Source organism: Jaculus jaculus, chromosome 15, assembly GCF_020740685.1.
Source record: "Jaculus jaculus isolate mJacJac1 chromosome 15, mJacJac1.mat.Y.cur, whole genome shotgun sequence".
Lineage (NCBI taxonomy): Eukaryota > Metazoa > Chordata > Mammalia > Rodentia > Dipodidae > Jaculus > Jaculus jaculus.
The window spans coordinates 41248154-41271520 of NC_059116.1; the positions used below are offsets into that span (position 1 = coordinate 41248154).

Consider the following 23367-nt stretch of genomic DNA (forward strand, 5'->3'; position numbering starts at 1 on the left):
TTCTTTCATGTATATGAAAATAAATAAAACACTGAGAGACTGCTGGGTCAATATATAGGTCTCTATTGAAGCTTCAAATACAATTTAATTAGATGGAAGTTAATACATAATCTCTTTGAGCATCCAACCCTGAGTTTAATACTAGATTAAATATAAGGAGGGACTCTCAGAAATAATTTCTCCTCATCCTCTTAGCAGAATAAGATTCAGTTGCAAAACAAGCGGTGAAAGTGTTGTGGGAAATGTCCTTGGGTGGGCTTCAGCCTCCCCACGCAGAAGGAGCTCAGCAAATCCTCCAAGCCACAAATCCGGGGCTTTAAAGTTGTTGTCTATTATGAGCAAAGAATTGAAAAACGCTGATATGGGAATTATAAAAGATTTATTTTAAGAAAGAGAAAAAAGAAAACTTCATAATAAGAGGAACTCCTCCCTTCTATGATGAGAGGAGGACGGAAAGACTGAAAATTCACTTGGAGTTTTGGATTATGACCTCGTAAAAATGAAGGATCCAATCAGGATGAAGCTCATGGCCAAGTTAAAGGTATGTAAAGGAACTTGATTGGTTAGTGAGCCCACCCAGAAGCCCAGGAAAATGAGTAAGGATCAGGAAGCTGTGCCTGATAACCACCTTGGATTGGAGTGAGTCAGACTAGTCTCACAAGGGCAGGGCACATGCGCCTTCTTTTGGGTATGTGTCCATAGCTGATTATCTGCAGAATAAAGTCACTTTGCTCATGATCTGCGTCAAAAGGTGGATTTGAATGCCATGAGAGTGCTCAAGACAAAGGAAAGTAGTTTTTTTCTGTTTGTTTGTTTTTTTGTTTTTTGTAACTAGACATGTTGAAAGTAAATGCACTCATACTATCCTGGCTCCTGGAAGTTGTATTGCAGTATATAGGAGGGCTCAGTGATGCAGAAAGTGTCATGCTCACTCCCATCCTACCACGAATTTAGAACTATGAACACATAGAGATAATGCTCACAGAGGATGGTAGGTAGTTCAGGAGGATATCATGTCTCATAAGTAGAAAATGTGGCCGTAACTAAGGTCATTTGACCTTCAAGAGACCAAAGAAAGTTAAAGATCCCTATATACCGCTATCCACTGGAAGTTTTCTTTTTTCCTTTTGCAGGGTCCATTTTTTAAAATTATTATTATTATTCATTTTCGAGAGAGGGAGAGAGAAGGAGGGAGAGAGATTTGGTGTGCAATGGACACAGCCACTGTACACTTGCGCCACCTAGTGGTCATGTGCGATCTTGCACTTGACTTACCTTTATGCATCTGGTTTACATGGGATCGGGAAAGTAGAACATGGATCCTTAGGCTTCTTAGTCAAGTGCCTTAACTGCTAAGCAATCTCTTCATCCCCAATGAAGTTTTATTTTGAGAACAAGGATAGTGTTTTTGTTTTTGGTTTTTTGTTGTTGTTGTTGGTGCACAGAGAAATAAATGGCAGATGAATTCAATGCATCATCATCTTTCCAAATAACTAGGATTTCTTTACAATAGCCCTTGTTTTCAATTTAAGAACAAACACAGACAGAAGATAGATTTGTTGTTCTTGCCAGGTGTTATTCATAACTGATGGGTTTTGTAACTGCTACCTTCTCATTGCTGGAATAAAACACCCAACCAAGACACAGCTTATGGAAGGAAAGGGTGTATGTCTGGCTTACACTTTCAATGGGCAGTTTTGTCATGACAGGACAGACACGCCGCTGAGCATCACATTTCCACGGTAGCAAGGAGGAAGGAGTCTGAATACGGGGCTTCAAGCTGGGCTCTACTATTCCAAAGCCCACCCCAGCAACAAACTTCCCACAGCAAGGTTGCACTTTCCACGGGGCCCATAACTGTCCCAAATTGCCGCCAGCAGGGGACTCATACTCAAAACACGAGCCTGCGGGGACATTTTATTTAAAAACAACACATTTAAAAACTATATTTGATGTAAGTTCTAAAGCATACTTCTTCATCCTGGTAGTAACTGGTATCATAAAAATATTGAAGCATACCTTCTGGTGCTAAATCTTCAACTGAGCTGTTATGGACATCTTGGATCCATAATCAAAATAAGGCTTATTTGTTGTTTATCACTTAATGGACTCATGCCATCACTATAAGGTTATCTTGAGGAGTCCTGTATTAGGTGAGAAAGTTTTCTGGGATAAACTCTCCAAACTCCCACAACTGTATGAATTTTAATAATTGTACAATTTTCAAATTGATTCATAAGACGGTTAAAGATGTTCTTGGCTAAGGATAAGAGATAATTTGCTTTTGAATGGCTCATTTCCTGATTGAAACTTCAAGGCTTTCAGTGTTGTGTATGAAAGGATCAAATGGCCTTCAAGTTGGATTTTCTACTTAAACAACTGGTAGATAAGAAGTGATGCTTTTGCCTCAGTCTTTCATCAACCTTGTTCTGTTCACAGCCAGAAGAACTAAAGGCTCCAGCTCTTAGGAAAGAGGAGTGCTTTCCCTCTAGTATGTTGATCTGTCTTTTGCAAAGCTGATAATACATTAGCAGCAGTTTTGATGCTTTAAGAGGCTTAGTGTGTGTACTTAGACTCACAGAGAATCAATACCTACCAATCCCAATAAGGACTTTGCCTTACTTTTTAATTTGTCTCACACTGAGCCCACATTATTATCTTAGAGTTGCTCATGTCTTCTCCCATTGGTGATTGAGATTAACCACCAATAATCCACTACATTTTACATTCCTGAACTATCTTGAGGTGTTTACGAGATGCACCAAGTGGCTCCCAGAGCAAAGAGAGACATAGCTACTGAATATTTCATGGCTTCTGTTGTCTAGGAAATTGGCAGAGATGTTTCTTAACATATACAGAAATAAACATTGGGATAAAATGCAGTTTGTACATATACCTAAGTAAAGAAGGAAATAAATCCTCAAATTCATATAGTTGGGGGTTGGAGTCATGTAGAACAAAGCAGGATGTCTATTGTATTCTGTGATCTCAGTGAATGTATCACTGAGTCATGCTGCTAGGTAGATCATGCTTAGATTGGTGGTAGGAGATTTTTAAGCCATATCAAGATGAATATAAGAAGAAATTTATAAGACTAACTAGGTTACACAAAAGTTTAATCTATGTCACAAAACTTAAATATAGTGGTGTTATTATGCTTAGGAAGAAAGGCAAAAAAGATTTATTTATTTAGCTATTGCTAAATGATGAACACAACTTTAGGTTCAAAGTAGGTCAGACTCTATCCACCCAAGTTCTGAAGGCAGAAATAAGAAGAGAAAAGGAAAAAATACTGTGTTCTAAAATAACTTGATTATTGGTCACTATCATGGTATGGCTCTGAAGTCACAGGTCAGTCTGGGTGATGCACATCTGGGGCCCTAGTGGGGAGGGGTGCAAAGACTGTCTCTCAGTTAAGGATGGAGATGATCTTCCTAGAATGCCATGTGTAGATACATCGCTGCTTGATAGGTACTAAGTAGACAGGACCCACATGCAAAAGGTACCCCCATGTTCTAGTGACTTGTGGATGGGAGAAGACTATCCAAACATTTGGCTGGGGCTCAGGGTCTGACACATGGCGTATCTGGGTTGAACCCTGAACCACTTCCCCAGTGACTCAGTTTTCAGACCCTTGCTAGCCTGTCACTTTTATTAAGACCCATAGATTCTTCCTAAGGCATCTCCAATATCTATGCTCAATAACAAAATAAGTCCTCAGGTATAGCACTAAACCCTAACTGATGCATGAATTATTAGGAGAAAAATGACATTATTTCTGGAAATCAGGCCCTTTATAACCAAGGTTGACTCTTGGGATCGTGTCTCTGACATAACACTTGAAGCCATCTAGTTAAACATGATATTTTCCTATTTAGAAATGTCTCCCCAGCTTGATTCCTTTCATGTCTGATTTGAGTTCTTTGAGTTTTATTAGGATTCTTTTGTTGTTGTTACTGTTGTTTTTGCTGCGGTTGTTGTTGCAACTGTTTTTTTTTTTTGAGGTAGGGTCTCACTGTAGCCCAGGCTGACCTGGAATTTACTCTGTAGTCTCAGGGTGGCCTCAAACTCATGGTGATCCTCCTACCTCTATCTAGCTTCTGACTGCTGGGATTAAAAGTGTGTGCCATCACACCCAGTGTTTTCATGTTTCTTGCATCTTTAATCTTTCCACAGACAAGTCCCTCCTGGTTTCTGTGTTCATTTCTTCCCAAGGTGCTACTCCTTATATTTATTCTCCAAGGAGCAACAGGAAAAGCAGTTAAGTGGAAGAATGAAGTCTACCTCTGAGGTTTATTCTGTCCCTACAGTGAAGGCCCCACCCTGGCAGCTATACTGGGGGTTGACATTGAGCATGTGCTATGTCCCAGGGTAGTCACCCTTCACTTCTTTCACAAAAGCAGGAACAAGAACAATTGTCAGCACTCATAACTTCTGATGTCCAGTTGTCATTACTGTCATCAACTTCTTTTCCTTTACAAGTTGGGAAAACTTTTTAGTTTTGTCTCCACATCACTGATTTAATTTTCAGTGATGTCCAGCCCAATTTTGTCATCTTGGCTTAAAACTCCATTATTGAAATAAGTGTGTTTGCATTAATCTCCAATATACCTGATTGTTTTGCCAGTCTGCCATAAGGATGTATAGCAAGGACAATTTACCAAAAATTTTGTGCTATTCCTGGGATTTGATGGCAAAATCATGTTATTTCTCAATTATTACATTATGTCTTCCATATGGGCACTTGATGATAATTTTCTATTTTTTCCTATAGATTATCTTGCCTCTTACTAACTTTTGGCTTTTCTATAGAAACTACACTTTGACAAACTACTTACAATGCAGAAATATTCTTTAGGAGCAAAGATTCAAAAATTAAAGATCCTGGGCTGGAGAGATGGCTTAGCGGTTAAGCGCTTGCCTGTGAAGCCTAAGGACCCCGGTTCGAGGCTCGGTTCCCCAGGTCCCACGTTAGCCAGATGTACAAGGGGGCACACGCGTCTGGAGTTCGTTTGCAGAGGCTGGAGGCCCTGGCGCGCCCATTCTCTCTTTCTCCCTCTACCTGTCTTTCTCTCTGTGTCTGTCACTCTCAAATAAATAAATAAATAATTTAAAAAAAATTAAAGATCCTTAGCTTCTCTATTTTGTCATGATGATGTCAAGATGGTTGTTTACTCATGAATGAATGGCTCTGGCCAAACTTCTGTGCCACCAGACCACATGTCCTGACTGATTTTATATATATATATGTATATATATATGTATGTATGTATATGTATATGTATATTTACCAATATTCTCCTTGTATATCTGACATATTGTCATTTTATAGGGGTTACATTTATAAATAGGTTTAAAAAAAGTGTTGGAAAAGTGGGCTGACTATCTCAATCCTCAGCAATGGGAAAAAGCCAGTGGCCATGTCCTGCTCATGGGTTGAAGAGAAAGCAGGGATTCACAGGTATCTCCACTGGCAGAGGGGAGTAGACATGGGGGGGGGGTTGTTGTTTTTACGCTTAATTCTCCTTGTCTTGGTCTTCAATATAGCTGCACTGGTTAGAATGTAGGAAAAGAGCCGTTTTTGCCCTTCTCTACCTCATGCCAAGCCATTGCCTTTTTAACCTAATGTTCCTATGCATTACTGAAACACTGTAGAAGTAAGCACTGGACGAAAAATATAGAAGTTCAACAAAATATATCCCAGGATCAGACAATAAGACATACAAGTTCAGACATATGAGCTAAAATTTATGTGGTCTGCAAGAGAGGGCTCTGCAATAGGCTCTCCATTACATGATCTATATATATCAACATAACATAAAAAAGCATATTATATAAGTCACAACATATAACAGGACAAGAATAATTGTCTGAAAATAATTGAGTGAAAACTTTACCAAGAAATACCAATAGACAGTTTTAGCTGAAAGCAAACCCAAATAATAAAATCAAACAAAATTTAAGATTCATCACAAACCTGTCAAAACAAACAATTTCCAAAAATCTACAGGAATAGATAGGATATTTAAAATCTTAACCATTATTAAATATTCATTACAAAAAGTAGAATTAAGTCAATACTTCTTCCTGCTGTAAGGTCTTTGATAAGTTTTTTCCAATGAGACTATTAATCACTTTATATGAATACCGTACTTATCATATTTTCAAAATGATTCTCATTTTATAGCTATTTAAATGTATATCCTGGGCTGGAGAGATGGCTTAGTGGTTAAGCGCTTGCCTGTGAAGCCTTAGGACCCCAATTCGAGGCTCAATTCCCCAGGACCCACGTTAGCCAGATGCACAAGGGGGTGCACGTGTCTGGAGTTCCTTTGCAGTGGCTGGAAGCCCTGGCGCACCCATTCTCTCTCTCCCTCTATCTGTCTTTCTCTCTGTGTCTGTCTCTCTCAAATAAATAAATACATATTTTTTAAAAAATGTATATCCTAAGCAGGAACAATGTGAGACATAATCACCCTCTTTTTTTGTCAGTACCAGATTTTGAAATGTCAAGTATTGGCCTCAGCACAACCCCTTAACTCGCGGTAATTCTCCTACCACTTATTCCTTGATTTCCCTTCTTGTTTCTGTGTTCTCAAATGATCTTCTAATTCCCAAATAGAAAGAAATAATGACATCTGCTCATGTATTTTGAATGCTTGGTCCCCAGCTGATTCAACTTGGGAAAGATATGGAGCCTTTAGGAGGTGGAGCCTTGGTGGAGGAGGTGTGTCATGGGGGTGGACTTGGGGGTAATATAGGCCAGCTCCCCACTTGCAGTGCTAGCTCATGCTTGCTACTTTCTCACAGCTGATGTGACAAAATGTGATACTCAGTATTCTGCTGTGCTATCTTCCCCACCCAACCCAGCCATGGAGAACTTCCCTACAAAATATAACCTGAAATAAGCCCTTTCCTTCCACAAGCTGCTATGGGTCAGGTGTTTGGTTCCAGCAACAGAAAGTAAATATTGCACAGGAGCAATCAGGAGCATTTGGGGTACTGACAAGTACTTGTTTCTTCACTTTTAAAGATTTTCTTATGTCTCTGCATGTTTTGTCTTTACCTTTTTAAACATTTAGATACAGGCCTCAAAATATTATTAGGTCAATTAAATATTCAGGAAAGTTTACAACAATTACCTTTCACAAAGAATTCAACAAATATTACCCTGTTCAGATAGAGTCCATCCCCGTAGACATTCTTTATTCTCCTTCTTTCTAATAAGCACTCCACAGAGAATCTCATGATTTTCTGTTTTTTTCATTTGCCACTAATAAACTGAAAAACTTCCAACCATAATCCAAATATTCTAGGGCTGGAGAGATGGCTTAGCGGTTAAGCGCCTGCCTGTGAAGTCTAAGGACCCCTGTTCAAGGTTCAATTCCCCAGGACCCACGTTAGCCAGATGCACAAGGGGGCGCATGCGTCTGGGGTTTGTTTGCAGTGGCTGGAGGCCCTGGCAGGCCCATTCTCTCTGAGTCTCTCTCTCTGCCTCTTTCTGCTCTGTCTGTTGCTCTCAAATAAATAAATAAAAATAAATAAACAAATATTTAAGTCTAAACCTCTCCCCTGAACTCAAAATTTATTGTTTTTACTGCATATATGCATATATACATATATATAATATATATATATTGCTTTTTACTACATACATATGTACCTATTCTAAAATAATATCAATTGAAATGCAATCAAAATTTGAATCATTATTCACACATCACCCCCCTTTTAGTTCAATCCTGTCCATTCTTTCTAAATTGTTTCTTTTAAATTTTTTATATATAATGTGTGTATGTGTGTGTGTATTTTAAAGAGAATATGGTCATGATGACAGAGCCTCCTCCTGCTGCAAATGTATTCCAAACACATGTACCACTTTTGGCATCTGGCTTGACATGGATACTGGAGAATTGAACCTTGATATGTTTATTAGAGAATTATTTTGCAAGCAAGTACCTTCAACCACTGTGCTATGTTCCAAGCCCCAAATTCTATCTCTTAATGAATAAAACCACTGTCATTTAATTATTCATACATGAAATCACTTACCTAATGTCTGTTCCTTTCTTAGTTCTATGCACCAATGCCTGCCAACATGATCTCTAGGAACGAGATACATGTCTCCTTTCCCTGTCCCAGTTCCTCACCCACACACCTTCACTGCCAAGGTGACAAATCATATTCTCCCCGTATGATGACTCAGAGAATCACATAGTCATTGGTAATGCATTCATCTTAGTCTTCTGAAGAGAACTTTGGTAGCGTGGTAAACCATACACCTGTTGATACCGGTATCTGAAACACTGAGAAATTTCAACTTCCATAACTGGTGATATGAAGCCAGGGACCCTACTCAAACAGAAGAGAGTAACACAGGCCATTTTAGTTTGTATCCCAGCTGTTCTCCAGATTTATCTCCTTGCCTTTCCCTTATGCAGTATGCAGCAGGCAGAGCTGCACTTCCCAGAGCCACATGCCATTTCCTCCATCTTTTGGAAGAAATCATGCTTTCTCCCAAGTAATCAGTTGCTGACTCAACTCAATATATTCATTGCAAGAGCCTTGCATGAAGAATTACAACCCCATTTCTCATTTTCTTAGATGGTACTAGACTAACCAATGGACTTTCATACCTACTTTTCTTCCATTGATGACAGAGTTTCTATGATATCACTTGAACTCACAAAGCACATTCAACAAAATTATGAAGACCTGAGAAGTGAAAATATATGTGTGTTTTCATCCTATTAGTAAGTTGCTTAGAAAAGTTGCATTCACAAGAAGTTTCTCATGTAGGTGCCTTTATTCATGCATGTGTGTGGACTGTATGCATGTGAACACCAGAGGTAGATGTTAAGTATTCTCCTCAGACATTCTCCACCTTATTTTTTTTTTAATTGAGACAAGAATTCTCACCGAACCTACAGTTCACTAACTCAGCTAGTCTAGATACCCAGAAAGTACTAGAAATCTTCCTTACTCATCTCTTAAGCAATGGGATTAAAGACAAATGCCACTATGCTCAGCATTTCTTTTTATTCCTTTTATTTATTTATTTTGCAGAGATAAAGAGAGAGAGAGAGAAAGAGAGAGAGAAAGAGGAAGAGACAGACAGACAGAACAGGCATGCCAGGGCCTCTAGCTACTGCAAATGAACTCCAGATGCATGTGCCACCTTGTGCATCTGACTAACATGGGTCCTAGGGAACCAAACCTGGATCCTTTGGCTTTGAAGGTAAATGACTTAACCACTAAGCAATCCAGCCCTTTGAACAGCATTTCTAATGGGTACTGGAAATGTAGACTCAGATCTTCATGCTTGCATGAAAAATCTTTTTCCTCACAGAGCCATGTTCCAAGCCCCCCCCCCCCCCCCCCACACACACATACACTGCTTTCTTTGGTTTTTCAAGGTAGGGTCTCACTCTAGCCCAGGCAGACCTGGAATTCACTCTGTGTTCTCATGTGGCCTCATACTCACAACAATCCTCCTATCTCTGCCTCCCAAGTGGTAGAATTAAAGGTGTGTGGCTCCTTTGTGTTTTTAAACTATCTTAGCATACTGCATTTCCTGTATGTGATGAAAACCAATAAGCATTGACTGAATATATTTTAAAAATACAAATCACTACTTTTAATACCAGATTTTACTGTGAAATGTATTTTTATAAAGAAAAAGCCTGAGGAATTTTTTCTGCATCATTTACACATCTCAGAACTCCATCCTAGTACCATAATAAACATAATAGTTGACCAAGTGACTTCATTTTCAAGCAAATTACAATTTAACAAATTGAGCATATTGTGTCAAATTAGTAAATCCAAGTTTAACAAATACTATAGATAACTGGAAATTGAGAAAAATCAGAATAGATTAACAGAAGCAAAGTATCTGGAGACAAATGGCTTTCCCTTAATGAGAACAGTTGATATTCCCTCATCACAGGGGCACATACCTGTAGCATCCACTTCTCAAAAGATCACCTGTGCCAGGAGTTCAAGAGAAACCTGGTCAACATAGTTGTGTAATAATAAAAAAAGAAATCCAAACTCCATATGCTGTAATTAAAAATCATTTATTTTATTATTTCCAAATATTTGGGCTCTGTCCCTATTTTCCTATGCTTCAAACATATGTTATCTTAAATTCCCAAGCATTCCATTCTTTAAACTTTCGATGCTGGCACTATTTGTGACCTGCATTTGAGGTCCCACTTTGTGTCCTGGTCAAAGGCCCTGCTCTTTAGCCTTCCCATGTTCATGCTGTTTGGAGTCAATGTTTCCTCTCCTTGCCCCTCAGTCACCCTCTGCTTGTTTGTCTCTTCTGGTTTGTTCCTGAGCCTGAAGTGTAAGAAACATAATGAAAAGAAAACACATGAACAACACTGTGTTTTCCTTGACTTTTCCAAAGGGCTTAGGGCAGTTATAGAACAAATGAATTTGAATGTGAGTAAACGTGAGTCCATGCTGAAGGAATGAACCTGTGTTGCATGAAAGAATCAATGAAAGCACAATGTTTAGATTAAGTGCATGATCCTTTTCTCCCTGGGTTTTCTACCTTATTAAGACTTTCAGATTAATAGGATGTGGTTACACAGCTAAAAATATTCATATTTATTTTGAATTTGACTGTATGAACTGGTAAGTTTGTCATTCTGAAGTATAAATATGTGATCGTGTAGATCAAATACTGCCCCATATTTGAAAAAATTATCATTTTTTTAAAAATTGTGTTCATTAACTTTAATGTTTCCAGGAGGTCTTGGCTGAAGTAGTACTGCTATGTTATGACTTACAGTATTTTCATGTTTTATGTAGTGAAAGCATATGGTTAAGTGAGGTTTGCACTAAGGGCCCCATAGATCAGTCCTAAATGTAGTCATACTGATTTTACCTTACAAAAGCAAAATACAAGATATTTTCTTATAAGAATTGAACTTCTAAAAAAAATAAAAAACAGCAGACAAGATAGTATTTTCTAATATATATATATATATATTGATTTCAGCAGCTAATAAAATTGGTCAAACATCCTGAACCAGTATAATGAACAAGGGTACTCATCTCTAATCCATAAGAAGAAAATAAAAGGAACTCAATGCCAGCTGTGTGTTTATTTGTTTTCCCTGTACTGTTTCCTTATACCTACCTAAGCTGCCTTTCCAACCGGACTGTACTATAGACCTCAGAATAGCTTCTGCCTTTCATAGCCTGTGTGCCTGCACTAATGAATTGGTAAATGAACAATTAGGCCTTTATATCTCATGTTGTTGAAACTGCATTCTTCAATACTGCTGTACCCTAGAGATAAAGAATGAAGACAATGTAAAAACATCTTAGTAAGGTCAGCTTGAACATAAAATTATCTTTGTGATAAATATACCAACAAGGGCAAAAAACTGGCTTTGCAGATCAGAGCAAGAGGAATTCCTGGTGTTCCAACCATATACAGACCCATCACAGTAACTTGTTATGTCATCCGTTTCTAAAGGAGGCTAAAGCAATATTCTAATAAACAGAGATAATTGTTGCTTTTGAAAAAAAAAATAATTGTTCCAGGTTAGCCTGAGCTAGAGTGAGACCTTACTTTGGAAAAAAAAAAATTGTTGGCTTATTTTCCCCTTTTATCTTCCAAAAAGGATTCATGAAGTCAGCATGATGCAGGGAGGGGGGGGTAGGTCATGTGAGAATGTATTCAGAAAGCCAACTGTCTCTGAATGAACTCAGTGACCTGGTCTTCATGTCATGAAGATGAGCTCTCGAAGAGTTAGAAGATAGGAGGCCAGCACAAATGCTGGACACTCGACAGTTTCCTGAGACTGCAAAGTAATCTTCCATGGGATGGTTTTGTTTACTTAAGAACTTTTTTTTTTTTTTTTAGTCAGCATTTACACATCTTCAAAAGACCTCCTCACTACCCCTACATGAAAACACACATGTGCATGCATGCACACATACACATGTAGATACACATTAGGTTCCTGGAAGTGCTATGCGTAAGCTATGCAAAATACAAAAGTTATGACCTAATCTTAGAACATTTCAAAATTCAATCACTATTATTTACATTCAGGACAAGGAGCTAAGGAGGAATGCTTTAGAATTTCAAAGGATAGACACAGAGGCCTATAGACTCTTTCCAAATTTCAATTTTTATTTTTTAATTCCATGTAAGAGGAAAATAGTCTCCCGACTTCCAGATGAGGAAGACAGACTGACAGACTGATGCATTAATAATTGAGAAGAAAAATAAAATTCCATTTCACAGTATCTCAGAGGCCTCTCAGCAAGCTATTTATGTATTGTAAAATGTTTCTATGTATATTTTTCTCTTACCCAATATCATAGTAATTGTTCCAGATAAAAAGCATGACCAAGAACACAGCTGGCATGAAAATTCCTGAGCCTTGCCACCACATCAGAACACAGATGGTTGGAGCGACAGTCACAATTTGCTCAAGGTTGGAAGAATTTCAACAGCAGATCCAGACATAAAACGCAAGAAGACCTTGAATCTAATGCTGCTTATACATCTCGTTTTATTGAACAATAAATTTCAATTTTAAAAGTATCATCTATTTACAATATAGCCACAGTTCTTTATTACATCTGGGCATAGAAATGACAATTGTGCCAGGGGAAAGACAAGTAACTCACTGCTTGCCTCAATTGGGATTGTGTAGGGTATGAAGCAAGAGACTGGAGTAAGTGATTTGTGTCTTTGTGTCAATCTCAGTCACTGGCTCTTCTTATTTAGTATTTGATATATGGATGTGTGTCAAGAGAGCCAATAGGTTGATGCTTTATATGCATAGGATAAATTGTGCCCTCTGATAGGGTGAAAGGGCAGGGAGCTTGTGCTAAGGGAGGATAAGTTATGGATGTTCCAGTCATGAAGGAAAGGTATGAAATTGGGGCATAGAAAGTGCTGATGCTTTTATAGGCACCAAAGAGTGTGCAATCTGGTTACTAGGAATGAGGGTGATGTCATTCTAAACATGCTGAGGTTACAGGAAATATGGTTTTAATACTAACATCCAGGTGATGTTTAGATCCACTTCTGTACCTCATGAGTACACCAAGTCTCAAATTAACAACCAGCTGGAAAGTTCTCTAAGAAAAGTTTAAAATTATACCTAGGGCCATGAGTAAAATTGTAGCAAGAAGGGAAAGAGAAATGGGAATAGCATCATTGGGGGAAAAAAAAAAAAAAAACCCTTCATTTAGAGCCTCGTAGCAGATTTACAACAGAACACAGTGAAAAAAAGACTATATCCAAATTTAAAAGCATTGCTCTTGTAAGATTCTGTTCAGAAAAGCCAGAGTTGTAGTAAGCGTTGGTAGTACTGGTCAGGAACTAGAATGAGGTTTAACGAGAGAAGACACAGGGAGAGATTAGAGAAGGCGATAGTACACATGCAAGTGGAGGGACAAAATTCAGGGGCGGAAGGGCTTGGTGAGAGAATACGTGTAAGGGAGGAAGGAGATGGTGATTCACAAAATCAAAGACATAACTAATTTGTATTATAGAAATTTACTTTGTTGGCAAATTAGGAGGTATAACTCTTTTAAAAAAGCAGAGAGATATAGGGACAGTTTGGGCAGGTGAGTCACAGTGCCAGAATTGGGTCACCCTCCATAATGAGATGTCCCTTTTGTACCATGTTGCTCTCACTATTGGTTGAAGAACCTGCATTTTACAGATGGCAGCAAATTCCAGAGAGAACCAAGACCCATCAGAAGGACAAGAAGGGAAAGCCAACTGTCTATCACAAGCTGCTTCATTTCTATCATACCTGCCAAAACCTAGGAAACACTGCAGAAAAAGAGGTAGATTAAATGTGAGTGTTTCTCTCACTGCTACCCTGCGAACCTCCTCCATGGAGATGGAGGTAGACACTGAGGAGACTTAAAACTCATCAAAGCAGAAAAGAAGAGGCTGCCCAGATCCTATCACTAAAAGTGGTAAAAGTCTAACAAGGAACATTGCAGAAGAGGGGTTTAGGAAAAATGTAAGCCACAGGGTGGGAAGGTGAACTCTGAAGCATAGTTTCCCCAGCAGAGACTGATGCAATTATAACCCCATGATGAACCCCATGTTGATTACTGATACCTCACTGAAGGTGGCCCTCAGTTGGAACCAAGGACATAGGAGAATACCTGATGCTATATGACTAAATTGCAATATGTTCATACATTAATGTTCCCCAAATTAAAACAAGACACAGCCTAGAGGACAGTATTGGAGAATACTGTGTATGCACATGTGTGTGAGGACATAGAGAAGGGGCGAGAGGGAGAGGAGAATATGCACATATAGAAAGAGTATAGAGCATGTATATATATATATTCTTGGGGAAGTTTGTGGGGAAATTAAAGAGTAAGAGTGGAATGGAGAAGGATATGATCAAAGTATTTGAAAGAAATTGTCTATGTGAAACATGATGCTATATACACAGAATATATGCTACGAAAAGTCTATAACCCAGAATATATAAGAATGCTAAATAAAAGTATTTTCACAGAAGTAGAGAGCAGTCTTGTACATATACTTAGTGAAGGAGGAATGCAGGGGCTGGGAGCACGTGGAAGCCCCCTTCCATCTTCACCTTCACCATCCGTAGGCTGGCAGCCTCAGGCTTTATGACAGCAGTCAACTATGTCATGCCTGTGTAGTTTCTGGAAGTTTGCCAGATCTTATTTTAAATATACAAACATCAATTAGTTTACTGTATTGATAATATGGGGCTTCATATATCATTTTAGTGATAAATAATTTGAGTTCAAGTTGCTGTGCCAATTTAAACAAAACTAACTCAAATCTGACCTTTTGGCTATGGCATTTACAGCCACTTCAAGCATCATTAGAAATATACTCAAGACCTATTCTGTTCCCAGCACTTGGTTACACACTTTCTAGAAACAAGGAGTTAATTAAACACTGTTCCTTTTCAGAGGAGCTTAAAATCTAGGTATGAGGACAAGCCATGTACATGGAACTTGATTTTCCAACAGTGTTCAAGTTTTATAACAAACATCCTTTTTACTGAAGGACAGATCTGATTACAACAATTAGGGATTACTGAAAATATCCCAAGAGTTTCATATTTTAGAAGCTCACTGGAGGAAAATGAATGTCCTAAAGGGTTCTAAGCACTCAACTAAGGAGTAAGACTTTGGCTCTCTGAAATATTGCCTTCTGTGGTCTGTTATGCTACTGCAATTGTGAATAAAACTATTTGTTGTGTATCCCTCTCATGCTTGCCACAGTGCTTGCATTCTAGTTTGTTAATAATAGCTAATTATAAGCAAAGATGATCTCAAATATGCCAATGACATAATTCAATGTTCTTTCAATGACAGAACTGCCTGTTGAGTTATGCAGGTATCACTAAAGATTCATCCTCTATACCCTAAGTCAGTGTTTGTGTGTTTATTTGATTTGTCTTTATAAAATGGTAGCTTCACTTTGCCCAGAATAGGAACTCTGAAAGCAGCTGGTGATAACAAACAAATATTCAAGCAGCAGAAATTCTTCTTAATTAACTGACTGTGACTTAACAAACAGCCTCGACTCTGAAGCCGCAGCATCAGAAGTCAGCCTGCGAGACAGCGTTTCCTCATAGTCTCAGATTGGCTGCGTTCGAGTAGTGCAGCCTGGAAGGGGTCGCATGCATGCGTAGGTGCATCTTAAAGCTGCTGCTGGGCAGGGCGGGTGAGCGGAAGGAGAAGCAGGGAGTGAGGAAGGGAAATGGAGAAATGGAGAAGGAAGGAAAATAACAGAATGATCCAGAGATCAGTGGAGACGTGAGAGTGAAGGATGGGGGGCGGGGGTGAGAAGCCAGGCTTTCATTGGAAGCAATTGGAGTGGTTGCTATGAGACCTGCTCCAGGAGAGGACCAGCAGCCAGCCCGCTGCTGATGGTTCTTACACTAAACCTTTCCTGTGACACAGTTTTAGAGTTGTTTAATATCCGAGCAAGCACCTACACCGGTGACTTTATCCACCTTTTTTTTTTTTTTTTTTTTTTTTTTCTCTCTGTCTCTCCTTTGGTCCCTCCAGTAAGATGGAGGTAGAAAATGAAGCCAGCTGCGGGTCCAGGGAATACAAGGTGGTAATGCTGGGAGCAGGGGGAGTTGGTAAAAGCGGTAAGTTTTCTCTCTAAATTCTGGGGATGTCTGTAGAGAGAACAAATGATGCTGTGAGGACTAGCTGCAGCTGTTTACGCTAGTGTCTTGCGGGATGTTTGAAAGTAAAGACAGTGAAAGGGATGCTGAAAAGTCAGTCAGGAGAGCCCAGAGACAGCAGTCCGGATGTGTACAACTTTAAGAGGATAATTAACTCCTTGATCTCATGCTAAGGAATACTTGTTCTAATTTGCATGATATTTAAAATAATCATGAAATGTACTAGGTAGCCATGTGTGAGGAAAAAAAAAAATGTCCCGTTCTTAAAGATGTAGACAAGGAGAAAGAGGGGCTGCAGATAGTCAACGAGACACAAGCACAGATGTGACCTCAGGAGCAGGAGGCTGCTTGTTGTGAAGTTTTTTTGTTTGTTTGTTTGTTTTTTTGCTTGTCTTTGCTTTGGTTAGGTACTTCCTGTCTTTTCTTGCTGTCTGTGTCTGATGTAGAAAACCATAGGTTTTAAAGGATAAGACAAAGTTGAAGTTTCAAAGTGACAGTGGCTTAAAGAACAGTTTGCACAATGGGACTCTTGCAGTGTGATTAAATCAAGATTTATGGTTAAACAAATTACATAAACAACTACACAGATAAAGAGTACATAGTAGAAATGAAGATGAAGGTTTATAAAATTATGTTCATAAACAAAGAACAGAAGTTGCCATGGTTTGCTCTAGGGGAGCTTAAAAGGTCAAATATAACAGAAAAAAGAAAGAGCTTTCCAGAGAAGCTTCAGGCCGAGTGAGTTGCACACAGAACAGTGGGCATCATGAGAGCCAAATTGTTGAGTATAATGCTGTGTGTCCTTATGAGAGGCCCCCTGTAAGGCTGCGTGTGTGTCAAGCATAAGTCTGGGCAAGTAGTATCTGAACAGTTCAGTGTTTTACTGGCTGAGAAAGAAAATCAAACTTGACAATATTCTTGGGTAATGAAATCAATGGATTAATATGGCAAGTCTGCCAGAGATAAGAAGGTGAACAGTCACTCAAAGGCAGAAAGAGGGTAACTATAGTGACAGGAACAATAAAGAGGTTAAAAAAGCAGTACACATAAATTTGAGGAACCTCAAACCTCCCCTTTCACCCCCAAGACAAGTTATCTTAAAAAGGGAAAAGTCAGGTATGACTAAAAATGGCAGGTAAGAAAATGCTTGATTAAATCAGAAAAGTTAGTCATTTTTTTCTATGAAAGAGACATGAAAAGAACAAGATTGGTAATAGCATGAGTGAAGACACTAAAAAGTAGGTTCTCTTTTTTTTCTATTTGAAACTATAATGGCTTGTGATAGCAAGAATAAAATAAGGGAAGATGTAGGAGGAAGTACTATAGTGGTATAATTAGTATAAACAGTTATGCATTGAAAGAATCTAGTCAGGAAGGTCAATGAGAAGAACCATATGGGAACAAATCTAAGAGAGAAACTGAATTTTGGAAGACTCTGAAGGCCATCAATAGAGCCTTCCCCACAGTGGGTAAACTGAGGCAGCTGTGGAAACAGTCTGCAATCACAATCACTTATGTACACACCACGTTATCTTTTTTCTTTAAGAAATAGGAGATGTGGGAAGATAATGACTAGTTTTGGCTGAATTCACTGCTTTCCGTGAGCTTAAAACATGTGGCTTAGCTACAGCCAGGTGCAGCCCCAGCAGGTCACATGGTGTGGGATGCTATCACAGTCTCCCTTTGATCTCTCTTGAGTGACTGTTCCCAGTGACTTCATGTTTCCAGCAGCCTTAGGCACTTTCAACTTTCTTATATGAAAGAAACCCTTCAATTATTACATATTGAAGCATAACCTTTTCAGGATACCATGGGAGTAGCTATCTGGTCCTCAGAGGTAACAAGTTAACAAGAGTGCGTGCCTCAGTGTTTTCTCTGCTTATCTAGATGACAGGGCTGATAGGATTTAGGAGAATGCTATACATCCTAAAATTGCACACCTGGGAAATGCTGTCTTATGCCATGTATTTTGCTTCCCAGTGATTCTCTCACATCTTGCCCTTGGAACAGCCTTCTAGAAGTTATCTGGTCTTATCAATATGTAAATATTCAAACATTGGTCTCAATATTAACCTTCTTTTTAAGCTTAAAATGTTGTATTTCAAAGAACTGAACTGTCTTTTAAAATCCACCTTCCAGACAGCTGAAAATTTGTGTCCATAGAGAATTATCCAGGGACTATCCAATCGCTTCTGTAGGTCATGTGCCTAGTGCATCTCTTGTCTATTTACAGTTGTAAGTGACAGGTCTGACTGGCTGTGAACATGAATGAAACACACCTTACTATCTTCATAAGTATTAAATGAGCAAAACCTCACAGTAGACCACTTTGTAACTCATATTTTACTAAAATATATTATGATAGGCAGAAAGTATTTAAAGGACATGTGATTTTGCTGAAATTAAAGTTCCTACAAGACTTAAAGTACATCAATGGGGGCTAGAGAGATTTCTCAGTAGTTAGTGTGCTTATCTGCAAAGGCTGAAGACCTAGGTTTCATTCCTCATTGTCCACAGAACAGCCAGGTGCACAAAGTGGCACATGCACCTGGAGCTCATTTACAGGGGTTGGAGGCCCTGGCACACATGTTTTCTCTCTCTCTCTCTCCTTGGAAATAAATATATAAAATATTTAAAAATAAAATAAAATACATAGGTGAATTAACTAATTATGTGTGAAGAACTTCAAATCAATGGCACCAGCCAAGTTTACTGAGCATGTGCTATGTGCAGGCCTGCTCTGTCCCTTTCAGTGGGTCGGGATGATAAGAAGTGCTGACAGTTGTGCTGTGGCTGACAGGAATTTTATATCAAATATACTCCTTTCTGTGGTCACAGTAATGTCTCCATTGTAAAGACTGGAAACTGGGAAATAACTTGTGCCTGTCATGTGAATAATATGTTACAGAGTGCTGAGACACTTACCCTAGTCCACTGCATTACCTCTCACGTCTTGGTGGTGAAAAGCAAAGAATTCTGCCATTCACTATTAGGCAGTAAATAGGGTTATTGTTAATGCAGCCTTTCATCTGGAATATCATAATAAGAATGATATAATATGAGATGATAGCAATCTACAGTAAAATTCTAATTTATAGATCCATGTCTTTTTGATTTTTAAATTTATATAATTAATATTACATGTAATGCTTAACCTATAAATGTGTTCATATTTATACAGATAAATATTATGCCTATTATTTCCCAAGAATATTAAAAATATATATATATTGGCTATAAATTTAAGAGAGAGAGGTAGGTAGAAAAAGAGTGAGTATGGATACACCAGGGCCTCCCACCACTGCAAACAAACTTCAGAGTCATGATTTACTTTGTCCATCTATCTTTATATGAGAACTGGGGAATCAAACCCAGGCTGTCAGGCATTGCAAACAAGTGCCTTTAATATCTGAGCCATCTCTCCACCCCCTAATATATATATTTCAGTACAGAGAAAACAGGAATACACACATATAATCTCCACTCTATTTTAATAATGGAGAAATTGAGGCTCTACTGTTGAAGGAACTGTCTTGTACAGGCAATGCGGTGAAGAATCACTTCCAGAACATGGTCCCCAGCCCCACTGAATCTGCTTTCCACCGTTATGCTTTCATAAAGGATAACCTGGAACAAAACAACAGACCTGTCTGTGCATAGAGCAGCGATTGTGATCTTCAGATTTAGCATGCTGTGTAAGGACAATAGACACTGACATGCACTGCATGGGCATGTTTGTGAAATTAGTAATGCTAGCTGTTCGTCCCATGTGGAAACTATGGCAGGATTACTGAAACATGGGCATAGTAACTCACTTTGGTACGGCAGGGCAATTCTGCTCTTTGTATGAACCACATAATATCAAGTCACAGCTGAAATGCAGTCATGGGTTCTGTTGCAACCTTTGGACGAGGATGGGATGCATACATGATGACATTGCTGTGGGGTTAAAACACAGCTGAGCAATCTATGCCGCCTTGTGATGTCTCAGTGACCCGAGTATCCTAGCACAAGGTGTGGCCAATGTGCTTGTGTTCATGTGGCTGCGGCAAACCTCACTATGTTGTCCATCATATGACAGAATGAAAATGGTACATGGAATTATTCTCAGTACATACTTGATGGGGAACGTAAATGACCATTACTACCTAATGTATTTGTAATCTTACACTTTTCATTGACTATCCTATTCATACAAAAAAAACATTCACTATAAAACTGTGTGGAGGGAGTAGCAGTCTTGAATATCTAATGTTCCATGATTTAAACCCTTCCTTCTTCAGCTTGATTTGATCCTCTATTGACTATCATGGCCCTGGAAGCAATAGACAGATACTGATTATAGACCTCTCTCTCTCTCTCTCTCTCTCTCTCTCTCTCTCATTCTTTCCACACACACACACGTGCGTGCACACGTGCACACACGCACACACACACACACACATTGCCTTGGTATGAAACAAGCTATCAAGATATATCATGTATATTTGTCCTGGTACACTTCATGAACATTTTACAATAATAAAATCTTCCAATGACACATTTCTCCAAAGCTATCCCAATGTTTAAACAAACATGACTGTATATATGATGTAAATTATTTTCAAAGTACTTATGATAAATAAATTACTTGTGACAAATCCTAAATGAAAAAGAATAGAACATAAATATGCATGAATATGTATTTGATGTAATAACATCAAATGGTAAGAGAGCAAAAAACAAAACAACAACAACAAAAAAAAAACCAATTGCCTACATGCCGGGCATGGGCCTTTAATCCCAGCACTTAGGAGTCAGAGGTAGGAGGATCGTGGTAAGTTCAAAGCCACCCGGAGATTACATAGTGAGTTCCAGGTCAGCCTGGGCTAGAGTGAGGCACTACCTTAAAAAGTAAACAAAAAAATTGCCTACATAATTCATAACTCTAATGGAGACTGTAATAAAGCAGAGAAATTGACCTGACTGAAACAGAAGGCTTGAACTCTGTCAGGCACACTTTTTCTTCTTGTCTCTTTTCCTTGTACAGTCCCATCTCCCTTCTACATCACAGAAAAGAAATAAAAAGAAAACATTATAGCTATAGTTGAGTGTTTTACCACATCTAAGTAGTCCTTATAACTGTTTTTTCTTTAATTTTTATTTTTCTATTTTGATTTTTTTTGTGCATGTGATTTATTTTGATTATTCTCCCCAATTCTCTTCTGTCATAGTCATCTTCAGTTGCTAGAATAAACTTACAAACTGGACAAATTTATAAGAGGAATGGAATTTATTTAATGATTACAGATATAGGGGAACTTCCCCCTTTCACAGGTATACACAGCACAGAGAGATAAAGAAAGATAGACATGAGAGGGGGGGGAGAGAAAGAGGGAGAGAGGGAGAGAGAGAGAGGGAGAGAGAGAGGAAGAGAGAGGGAGAGAAAGAGGGAGAGAGAGGGGGGGAGAGAGAGGAAGAGAGAGGGAGAGAAAGAGGGAGAGAGAGAGAGGGAGAGGAAGAGGGAGGGGGGTGAGGAGAGGCAGATGCAATGACCGGCAGGACAAACCCAGAGGACCTCCAGCACTGTGCGAATCTTGGCTAGAATTCAGGGCCCCTTAGAGCTGGAGCCCAGGACCACATACAGTGATGCTTCCTCTTGCCAGGAGGCTGGAGATCCAAGAAGCTGTAATAACACTGAATCTGTTAGGGGGCATCCATTCAAACTATCAAACCCTCTTCCTCTTCTTCCCAGTAACACCTTTTTTATTTCTTCATTGATATTGATCCCCTCCTTACTTTCCTGCTTTTTTTTTCTTTTTTTCATTTTTTTTTTTTTTTATGGTAAGGTTTTATTCTACTCCAGGCTGACCTGGAATTCAATTTGCAGTCTAAGAGTGGCCTTGAATTCATCGAGATCTCCTACCTCTGCCTCCAGTGCTAGGATTAAAGATGTGCACTACCACACCTGACTCATGTCCTTTTTAAGTCCACTTATTTAAATTCGGGTAGCTTGCTTGGTCATGGGTACAGGGTTATTTACTGTGGAATGGGCAACTTACCAGTGACGAACACCACTGGAGAATCTGACTCCCCGCTCCTAGCAGCATTAGCGGCCATAGATATTCTGGGAGGTCTGTGATCTGATGTATCCTCCTCCCCAAGATGGTGACTGACCTTTCTCTCTTTATGGTATGACCTGTGAAGGATGCTCTTATGACTCAGCCCCTGGGCTGGTATTCACCACCCTGTGTTTTACAGAGGCCTTCCCAGAGCAGGCTTCAGCAGGTCTCAGACAGTAACAACACAAGATTGTTTCCCAAAGTATGTATTTCCATTCTCTAATCATCTTATTTAATGAAAAAAAATGCAAATTGGAAAGGTTTCTCTTCTACCTTTACAGGAAGTCACACAGACTTGTCTAAAACTGTACAGATGCATTGATGTGAGAAGTAGAGATCAGTACAAGCTAGAGTCTAGCAATCTTATTTTCCCTCAGATTGCACTAGGACAATACAGAAGACATTCAAGTACTATATCATTTCCACCCATCCTTCTCTGGTACCTAGGACACATTTTAGAATTGCCTTATTGTAACTTCCTTAAAGCACATCTCAAATGTCAAGTATGTATGATGTACCATAGAAGTTGATGAGAAGGGATAAATATTATTCATAACTAGGGCTATCAACATTGTCCCTGCCCCCATCTCATATTGGAAAAATAATGTGTAACACGCTGGAACTTTAGACTACCTGTCTGCTGCAGGATGTGTGAAATTTATGATCAGAGGAACATAAATTTAATTTTACTTTTTGTTTATTTTTTTATTTGAGAGAGACAGACAGAGAGAGAAAGAGGCAGGAAGAGAGAGGGAGAGAATGGGCACACCAGGGCCTCCAGCCACTGCAAATGAACTCCAGATGCATGTGCCCCTTGTACATCTGGCTAATGTGGGTCCTGGGGAATCAAGCCTCAAACCAGGGTCCTTAGGCTTCACAGGCAAGCGCTTAACCACTAAGCCATCTCTACAGCCCTTAATTTTAATTTTATTTATCTGTTTGAGAGAGGGAGAGAAAGAAAATGGGCACTCCAATGCCTCTACCCACTACAAACAAACTCCAGATACATGCAGCACCTTGCACATTTGGTTTACGTAGGTGCTAGGGAATTGAACCTGGGTACATCAGCTTTGAAA

The 23367-nt window shown here is 39.0% G+C and overlaps 1 protein-coding gene across 2 annotated transcripts in view; it reads left to right on the plus strand.

Annotated features, from left to right (window-relative positions):
• The first annotated feature begins 15872 nt into the window (after positions 1-15872).
• Positions 15873-23367, plus strand: part of Rit2 (Ras like without CAAX 2) — a 415489-nt gene continuing 407994 nt past the window's right edge. Inside the window, exon 1 of one of the 2 annotated variants that reach the window (XM_004665844.2) lies at positions 15873-16151. In XM_004665844.2, the coding sequence (XP_004665901.2) occupies positions 16070-16151 (82 nt within the window). In that variant the 5' untranslated portion in view covers positions 15873-16069. The remainder of the gene's footprint in view (positions 16152-23367) is intronic. The other variant, XM_045135257.1, reaches the window with a different exon arrangement.